The sequence below is a fragment of the Sander lucioperca genome, chromosome 4 (genome assembly GCF_008315115.2).
Source record: "Sander lucioperca isolate FBNREF2018 chromosome 4, SLUC_FBN_1.2, whole genome shotgun sequence".
Lineage (NCBI taxonomy): Eukaryota > Metazoa > Chordata > Actinopteri > Perciformes > Percidae > Sander > Sander lucioperca.
In genome coordinates, this window is record NC_050176.1 from 38,975,576 (window position 1) to 38,985,919 (window position 10,344).

The 10,344-nt window shown below is 40.4% G+C and overlaps 1 protein-coding gene across 7 annotated transcripts in view; it reads left to right on the forward strand.

The window, feature by feature from the left end:
* The first annotated feature begins 3,771 nt into the window (after positions 1–3,771).
* LOC116034674 (zinc finger protein 638-like) overlaps positions 3,772–10,344 on the forward strand; it is a 33,979-nt gene continuing 27,406 nt past the window's right edge. For 6 of the 7 annotated variants that reach the window (XM_036000508.1, XM_036000511.1, XM_036000512.1 and 3 more), the window contains exons 1-2: positions 3,772–3,901; positions 7,685–9,404. In XM_036000508.1, coding sequence (XP_035856401.1) covers positions 8,058–9,404 — 1,347 coding nt within the window. In that variant the 5' untranslated portion in view covers positions 3,772–3,901; positions 7,685–8,057. The remainder of the gene's footprint in view (positions 3,902–7,684; positions 9,405–10,344) is intronic. The other variant, XM_036000509.1, reaches the window with a different exon arrangement.

Here is a 10,344-nt window from a genome sequence, read left to right on the forward strand (position 1 = left end):
TAATGCTGGGTTTTTACATGCAGTTTTGCCTGTAAAACTCTGCTAGCGCTCCACTGCCAACGCACTGTTGGGAAATGAATTGAACCGCCCCGCTGTTGTTGAAGCTGCCTGGGAAAATCTTAGTTTTATACAGTCTATGGTGAAAACCCAGCGCTGTGGCTCAGTGGTGGAGCGGTCGCCTGCCAATCGGAAGGTTGGTGGTTTGATCCCTGCAGTCCCATGTCGCAGTGTCTTTGGGCAAGACACTGAAGTGTAAATGTGTGTGAATGTTTATCTGATGAGCAGGTGGCACCTTGTACGGCAGCGTCTGAATGTGTGTGAATGGTTCCTGTACTATGTAAAAGCGCTTTAAATGGTCGTTAAGACTAGAAAAGCGCTATATATGTACATTCATGTTTTTTGTGTGCGGGGACCTGTGACGACTGCCGCACTGTCATTTGCAACCAATCACATAATTTGTCCCGCCCCAGCTGTTAGCGACCCAGGTTGTGCGCAATTCACATTGAAATACATAGTTGACCTGGGTATTACCCTGGTTGAGCCATCGGTGTGAAAGGGGTATTAAAGGTCTGTTAACCGGGTTATGAGGATACTCATTTATGATTTTAACCGGGGTAAAGAGTTTCCATGGCGTTAGAGAAATCGGGGTATTGCCTTGACCTGAATATTATCGTTTTTTTAAACTGCATGTAACAAGAAATGAGTGTCACAGCTAGATTACATAAGCCAAAAGTCTAGTTTTCTCTCAGACCAATTTAATTACAATATGCTGCAAGATCATTATGGAATTCCTAAACCAAAAATAAATGGCCTACCACAGCTATAATAGAGATAAAAATTAACGTTTAGCTAGGTTTAGCTATATATAGCTATATCTAGTAGGCTACAACACATGCATTGTGCAATGTCCCTGCTAAATAAACAATACATAAATAAACACATTTAATTATGATTATTATTATTTCATCTTATCATGTAAAGGGACAATTCAGGGACAATATCTCTTACTAGCCTATACTCCGGTACAATAGGTGGTGGTATGCACCTTACAAGTAACTGTTGCAACCGGTTGCAACCCGTCATAAAACTAAAAGAAGAATGTTAAGAATATGTTGATGGTTAAAAACCAAGGGGGTAAGCCTCTCCCCAGAACGCGTAGCTCCTATGGCGCCATTTTGATGCTACCAAGCCATCACCTTCCGTTAGCATTTCATTGACAGAGAATAACTTTACATCTGAAGCATTTAAAGACTCTATTTGTCTATTGTTTATTTCTAAAGAAACACATATAAAAGGCTCCATTACCTTGTATCTCACGTTATGGCTCCGTAGCAGACGTTTTTGTAAAAATAGGCTAACGATTATGTCATAACCACGCAACTTACTGTCGCACAGTAGAGAAATTACCATATAGTCAGGAGAAGCTTGCAGGCAGTTTCGACTCACATTAGCTGTTTAAGTTTAATTACTAATGTTAACTAGCATTTTAGTTAGCAATAATTAGCCTGTGTCTATGTTATCTCCTTACATATACCTACGCTCTCCGTCTCTGCAAGATTGGGAATGACTTGGCACAACTACCAGAAGACTTCAGTTCTTATTTACACAATCGTCGTCAGTGTGTGTCCTTTGGGGGCAGCATCTCTAATTTCAATGGTATTGACAGAGGAATTCCTCAAGGTTCCTCTCTCGGGCCTTTACTTTTTTCGATATTTATCAATGATCTTCCGCGTAGCTGCACTGAATGCAATATCCAACTTTATGCTGATGACACGGTCATTTATTGTTCCAAACCTAATATTTATAACATCAGCACTACATTACAAAATGCTTTTGATTCCTTCCAGCGGTGGCTATTGGCCAACAAACTTCTACTTAATAAATCATATTCAATACTTTTTCAAAAAAAGCCGAATCTTTCATTTGAAAATTCACTAAAAATTACATTTCTTGATCAAACTCCCATAAATCCTACTAGGCAGGTCAAGTATCTTGGCCTTTGGCTTGACTCTGATCTTTCTTTTAGCACTCATGTACATAATATAACTAATAAGCTCAACTGCTCACTTAGAATTTTATACCAATCAATTAACTGTTTTAATTTTCCTGTTAGAAAAAGAATTGTTTCTCAACTTTTACTGCCAATTTTGGATTATGCCAATATCGTATACCAAAATACTACAGCCTCCTGCCTTCAGTCTCTTAACACTGCCTACAATAGCCTGTGTAGATTTATTCTCCGCTGCTCCTACAGAACGCATCATTGTGAAATGTACCATCAACTGTCCTGGCTGACCCTACCAGATAGAAGGCGTTTTCATTGGTTACAATTTATTTTTAAATGCATTTATATGGACTATCCTTCTTATTTAAAACAATATCTAATCTTATTCAGCTCATCTTATAACTTGCGACACAATAACCAAATCTATTTTCTCATTCCTCAAATCAACAAAGAAATAGGAAGATATGCATTTCAATATAAAGCACCTTATGAGTGGAATAACCTTCCAATTTCAATTCGCTCTTTGACTTCCTTTCCGATGTTTAAAAATGTCCTAGCTCAACATCTTCAAAATACATGCAATTGCTTTTAATTTGAGTGCACAGGTCAGGACAGATGCTGGAGCATTATTGGTGGCCACTACTTCACTATTGCTCTACAGTGGTTACCACTGATAGAGTTGATACCCTTAAACTGGACTAAATGAAACCTATTTTAAGCATGGTGCATTAATCTCTTAAATTTATGTGTGCATACGTGTTTACTGGTGTCTAGATGTGTGTTTCGGTACATATATATTTCATGTGTTTACTTTGTTGAGGGAAGAGTGAGCAACCTTTGGAGAGTCTTGTATGAGTGAATGTCTTGTTTGCATGAGTTATGTCTTATATATTTTTGCACTTACTATGATCTAAAGTAAGTTTTTTTTTTTTTTTTTTTTTTCTTTCTTCTGTTTGACTGCCGCTGTAAGGTCAATGTTAATTTCTGTATCTGGACTCGAGGAACCCCTCGAAATCGAGATGGTTCATCTCAAGGGGTTATTCCTCTTCAATAAATAATGTCAAATAATGACTTCCAACTTTCAGACAGGTTGCTCATGTCACATCTACGTCTTCAAGCTCAGTTGGAGGCTGCTCAGTAACGCTCAGCAATCACCGGAAAAGAGCTTCTAATATCCTTCACTGGTCTCCGTCCAGAGACACGGGATCTTGCTGGTCCATTCTTATATAGGCTACTGTCTATGTTAAAAACAAAGTTAAGGGTAAATGGCAGTTCTATAATATTCACAATAAAATGGGAACGAGCAGAAATATGAACAGAAGCAAGGAGGAGGAGGAGGATGTATTTTCAAGAATGAGGTATGGACACACAAGATTAAATAATACTTTGTTAATAATGAAGAAGCATGCTGATGGCAGCTGTGTATTCTGTGGTAGTCCAGAGTCTATAGAGCATGTTATTCTACACTGTCCTAAATATCAGAAAGAAAGACAAAGATTAATCTCACAATTGCAAGGAAAACAGTTAAGGTTAAACATAGAGGACATTCTACAAAGAAGCTCAGATGAAATATGTTTTAAATATGTATTTAGCTTCCTGAGGAATACAGGACTAATTCAAATAATTCAGTTTTCTTTTTGGTTTTGTTTGTTTTGTTTTGTTTTATTTTATTTATTTTTTGAATCATACTTGGGAAGGTTAGACTCCAGTACCTCACCCCAGTCCAGCTGGTGGCGGTAATGCACCATTACAGTTAGTTGCCAACCGCCATTAAACCGACAGTAGAAGAATATGTTGTTTCCTGATGGCGGAACCACAGACAGTAATGACTACGGTCTGAAAAGGAATCAAGACTTTCTGGTAACAACAAAGGCACACTTCGATTCATTGTGAAAGGTATTTATGAATGTGTTATGCACTCGAAAATGGCACAAGTGGTCATTCAATGTAACGGACGTGTTGATATGCTTTCCTCTTGGTAGCTAACGTTAACTAGCTAGCTAGATAACGTTAGTAAAAACACCCAAAATGGCTGCTATGTGGTTCTACGTAGGGTGCTCGTTTATTCTCCGGTTTTCATTATTTGTCCGTAGAAATACGGCATTTATTTTGTCATACTATTAACAGTTGCGTATATATGTAAGAAGTGTGCATTTACCCGGTCTGTGTGAGTTTTAATCCAAATGTTACACGGGTGTTTGTGGTTCAGAAACACCGGGGTGTCAGCTGTGCAGGCAGTTCTACGCGGCATGCACGCAGTACTTCAAGCTAGGCGAGGCAGCTTGATTGTATAGCACATTTCAGCAACAGGGCAAGTCAAAGTGCTTTCAGGGCTCCAGACTAACTTTTTTCACTAGGAGCACAGTGGCCCCCAACTGAAAATTAGGGGCACACACCGTAAATCAACATGCTAACCAAATATTCACATATATACTTATTTCCACTGTGTTACTAATAAATACATTGATAATAGATGCAGAAATTGTGTCACTTTTGAAGATGCAACATAGAAGGTTAACCGACAGCACCATCGCTGTCATGAAAAACTATATATATATATATATATATATATATATACACACACACACACACACACACACACACACACACCAGCTCTATTCTACAATTACAATGAATTCAACTTAAAATTAAACATGCATTGTTTAGGCTACTACTGAACCAATATCGGTACCGATACCTGGAATTATTTTAGTTGTAAAAATTATTGTCAAACCTATTTATCCTATGTACTTAGAACATTATGTTGTTTTATTAGAATATGTTACACTCTAAAGAAATTAAACAAAAATAAAAAAAAACCTCCCTCTCTCCGCCCAAACCCATCTCTACAACCTATTAAATTGAATAATTATTCATTTCTTACTCACTAACTTTTATTCTTGTATTTGTATATTCTTTTTTAGCCTGTTTTATTTTCATGACCGTTTTTAATTGCTCTTTAATGTTTCATGTAAAGCACTTTGAATTGCCTTGTTGCTGAAAGGTGCTGTAGAAATAAAGTTGTCTTGCCTTACAACCTCAGCCTGTCAGTCAGTCCCCAGGGCACAGAAACCACTGTTGTGCCTGCTTGTCTCAGAGGAAGTGTAACGTCAACAGCACCGCGACCGCTTTCGCCTCGCCATTACTATCATATCGCAGCAAACGCTGTCTGGGTGAAGTTTTGAAAAACTGTAACCAAACTTGAAACCACTTTATCGGCATCTCCGTGACTCACTGTGACTTCAACAAAACTGCAGAGCCGACATAGTTTGCACTGTCCGCAGCTATGCGTGTGTGTGTGTGTTTGTGTCAGAGCTCTGCTCTCTGTCAATTTTCAGAGAGGACAGATCAGCTTGTGCTTACGCGCTCTCAGGTACCGAAATTTCGACGTTTAACGTGTAAAAAAAGGGGGCACATTTACTGGTCGCACATGTGCGACTGGATGTAAAATTCAGTCGCACACTCTCAAATTTTGGTCGCAGTCTGGAGCCCTGGCTTTACATAAAACATTAAAGAGCAGTTCAAAACAATTAAAAATATAAAAACAGATAAAATACGAGAACACAATGTACATTGCGGTATAAGTAATAAACAATTATTTAAAGCAACATTAAAAAGATAGGTCTTCAGCCTTGATTTAAAAGAACTGAGAGTTGCGGCAGACCTGCAGTTTTCTGGGAGTTTGTTCCAGATATGTGGAGCGTAAAAACTAAACGCTGCTTCCCCCTGTTTAGTTCTGACTCTGGGGACAACAAGCAGACCTGTCCCAGACCACCTGAGAGGTCTGGGGGGTTCATTGTGTAGCAGCAGGTCAGAAATGTATTTTGGCCCCAACCCGTTTTAGTGCTTTTATAAACCAACAGAAGTATTTTGAAATCAATTATTTGAGGGACAGGAAGCCAGTGTAAAGACCTCAAAACTGGAGTCAGTGCTTGGTCTTAGCCAATTAGTGGTTTTTCGCCATTAGTGAGGACTCAGCAGCAGCTGAATCAGCTGTAGCTGTCTGATTTGTTTTTTGACAGTGTATCTAAATATTAGCAAGGTACGTCAGTATAATGGTCTGAGTTGTAAGAGAATGTTTACAATGCTTTGAATATATACCTTTCTGCTTATCCAGACCATTAATGCACATATCTGTCTGTTGAAAACGTGCAGATTGGATGAAATAGTTGCATTTATTCAACAGATGAATAAGCAGTGTGAGAAGTCAGCACTTCATTTTTTATAACAAGAAGAGATGCTGAGGCTTGGATGTTGTTGCTTCAACTGCTTTTTTTTTTCTGTTGAAATATACAATTATGGGGACCTTTCTATTTTGGGAATTTTCCATGCAGCTAATGTTACTCAACATTAGTGAAATGTATGTGAAGTAGCTGTAAAGGTATTATAACCAAACTATGACCCTTTTGAGGAATTGTCAGACATAACGATATTCCAGACATATGGTTTATGTGCCAGGCTTTTTTTTTTTTAATAAATATGTCACTACTGTCAAATCAAGAAGAAGATATTTTTGCATTATGTTATCAACTTATACACTTTTGCCCTCCTTTTTTTGTATTGGGAATTATGTCAACCTGCATGTGATATCTTCTTCACTTAAATGCTGCTTTGCTTTACTTTGACCTTTTTAACTGAACCTTAAACAACATCTGGTGAGCTGATTAGAAATAAAATGATCTCTTTGTCACTGGTATAGTTTGCCCAGCATGCAAACTCACTTTTTTTTCTGAAAAGCTAATATTTGGTCAAAGGTTGCTCAGCTTGGTCTGTTAAAAGGAAACGCGTCCTCAAGGACTGAACCAAATGGATTGTGCACAGTGCACACCAAATTATGTTTTGGTATATTTATGGATAATTAGGCCTATACCAAAAACAAGCTAAATGTTTAGATCAGATGGATCGTCATGTCTAATGATAGTCTGTGACCAAAGATTTGTGCATAAAGTGTACATTGTAAGCCTAGCTTCAGTGGACTTGCTTTCTTCTTTTGGTCTTGCAAAACAAATGTCAAACAGGCCTACATGTTGTTAAAGGTGTTCTGTAAGTGCTCACCACTTTTACTAGCGTTACGCAAAGAAAAGTTTACATTTTCCAGGACATGGTGAGTGTGATTTAGAATTGGTAGCATTGCAATGCTGTAATGTTACCTGCAGGAAATATTCAGGGAATAACTGCACTACTACTGTTTTGTAGAAATGTTTTGTTCTGCTATGAACATTTTGGCAAAGAGGCTGCCACATGTGGACAAAGTCCACTGTATTGTAATGTTCAACATGCATTGCAGGCTAGCAAGTGTTTTTTCGGAAGCAGGATTATATTTTTTCTTTTTTTTTTTTTTTTTGAGGCCAAGAGCTTTAGGGTTCTTTGTAGTGTCCCCATAGGTTAAATCCATATTTAGCATTTTACTTTTTCATGGTTTTTGTTGATTCAGTGTTGCATAATGCTACTTTGCTTTCCCGTCCTGAAAGAAAAGCCCAGTTGGACTACAGGAAGGAGATCTTGAAGCGATTTCTTAGTGGTTGACACATTTTTAAAGGAAGGAAACCACAAACAAAATGAGGATTGAGCCAACTTATTATTTTAAAAAAAGTGCGTTGGGGGAAAAAAGGACTCTTTGAAATGAGAAATTAAAGCTTGTTCATCTGTAATAGTATATCTCTGCTTTCCACCTCACAGCCTCGCTGTGCACACCGACAGTAATTTGCACCTTGCTCCTACCCTTCATTTGGAGCCCAGTGCAACAGTCGCCGTTGCCAGCAGCACCAGAGGGACCCATTTCATATTTGGACCTGTTGCTGCTGCAGTGACAGCTCTCCGATTGGCTCAGGTTGAAACTCGGGCGCAGATTGCTCTTCAGCAGCTTGCTACTCTAGTGACCATAACTGTTGGCAACCAATTTCACAACAACAACAACGAATTTGCAGTGGCATTACCTACTCACCTGGCTCTCCTAAGTCTTCTCAATAGACAGCAGGTGTCAGCTGCTGGGTTTAACGTGGACACAAACGGCAAAACTTACAGAAACGCACAACAAAGTCTGTCTGCTGCCATGTACCACCACCACTCCCAGCAACAAGGGCCACAGCCCTTCTCTAATGGGCCCAGGCCTCCTCATCAGCCACCTCCAAATCAACATCAGAATCCTCCCTCTAATGTGCTGTCGCAGGCGATTGGTTTCCAGTTTCCTCGTCCCACCCAGCTCCCTGATGAGCTAGAGTCCGCCCTGGCTATCCGGGGTGCTAGGGACATGGATCACCGTCTCATCGACCATACGAACCGACCGAACCAACACCAGAACCAAGGCTCAGGTTCTGGGATCAGTCAACACGGAAACTACGGCTCTAACTCAATAACACCCACCTCTGATAATCAGCCTGGCCACCAGCAAGGAGTAGACTGGTCAAACTACCAACCTCCAGCTAAACTGTTTGCCAATCCTCTACCCAGTGCTGGCCACCAGTCCCAGCGACACCAGGGCCCTCAACAGCAGCCACAGAGCAGCCATGCTGGAACAAGCATCCAAAACTGGACTTCCACCGGAAGTGACTCCGCAACACCCCAATCCCGGCACCCCCATGGTGGCGGGGGGGATGGTCAGGCTTTGTACACACCAGAGAGTGCAGGGAGCATCTTGGCTAGCTTTGGACTTTCAAATGAGGACTTGGAAGTGCTGAGTCACTACCCTGATGATCAGCTAACGCCAGATACTTTACCCTTCATACTCCGTGACATCCAGATCAACAAGTCGGGCAACCAAAAAAATGTTGCTTCCTCATCCTCGTTCTCACGTAGCCATGATATGCCACTGCCTCCTTCCCGCTCTTCACCATTGGCCCGTTCACACTCACCAGAAGTGCCCAGCCTTCTCACTGTTACACAGACGGCAGGTAAAGTCATTGACTATGGTCATGCCAGTCGGGCAAAGGATGAGAGCGCTACCAGAGAGACTTTCAAAAGGGAGCCACTGTCCACTGAAAGGACAGTTAAAATGTACCCATCCTCGTCGTCCTCATCGGCTCCAAAATTAGATAAAGTTGAAAGGCGGCAGATTCGTTTGGAACATAGTGACTCAAGCAAGCACGGAGACCGGGACTATCGCAGGACCAGCAGCGACCATCGCAAGAGCAGTCGGTCACCTGGGAGAGAATTTCCATCATCATCCAAATCTCGTAATCTAGACCGAGACTACAGGCGTGAAGGACCCATACCTAGGCCCTCATCTGAAACCAAGAACGAAGCTCCCTTGCGGCGGTCTCTCTCCTCTTCGTCTGGCTCAAAACCACGCAGCAGCAAGAAGTTACCTACCCCCACCATGATAAGTGATTTCTCAGCTGTGTCTCCAAAGGTGTACCCCCATACCTGCTCCCTGTGCCACACACAGTGTGATCAGGAAAAGGTGAGTGCCAACATGTCCTCGTACCAATGTCTGAAAGGAGTACATTCACATGTTTAGTTTTAGTCTGCAGCCTTTCTTCACCAGGCAGTTGTCGAGATGAGTGATTCTGATGTCATTCAAGTAGTGTTTTGAATGGTCTGCAATTGTCAGTGAAATAAGTAGACCTATGTGATCCGGCTAGCTTCTAGCCAGCAAAACCCATTTTAAAAATAAAATAATGAATACTATCTATGCGAGCATACTCTAGTTTCCTTTCGAAAGCTTTAAGCCAGATATTTGTACGACACATTGTAATGACTGCATGTGGCCCAGAACAGAAAAATACTTTTCGGTACTAGACAATCATCAGGCAAAAAAAAAAGCTAGAGATGCCCCGATCACGTATTTCTTTTTTTTTCTTCCACCGATCGTCAATGAGCCAATCGTGTCAAAGATCGTTTTTTGTTTTGTTTTGTCACAGCAGCTGCTATCGGCTGCATTACAGTTTCGGTCAGTTTGACTGATTTGCAGGATCTCCACCAGGTGGTAGTCCAAATAATCCTCAACAAAAATAAAAAGTCCAGAGCTGAACAAAAAACACTTTTTGCAATTAGCTTTTTGCATTTAGAAATAAACAACGGAAGATAGAAATGCAACGTTTGTTCAGATTAGTTTTCCTTTACAAGTAAACCCTCGTCCTAAACAAATTAATAAAAGACCTATGAAAAATGAAATTAAAAACTCGACATCTCCTCCTGGGACACTACACGTGCAAGCATGCGGTTGTTGCTGTCAGCTGCATGCTCGAGAGTATTTAACCACACGTGTGAAGCAGGGATGTTAATTGTTAACTGACAATAAGACCGACTAATACTATCACTTAAACAGTTAAACTATTTTTTTTGCATAATAAAAAAAGAAGGCTATACAATCTCAATGGACTGATGGCAGCTATAAAAAC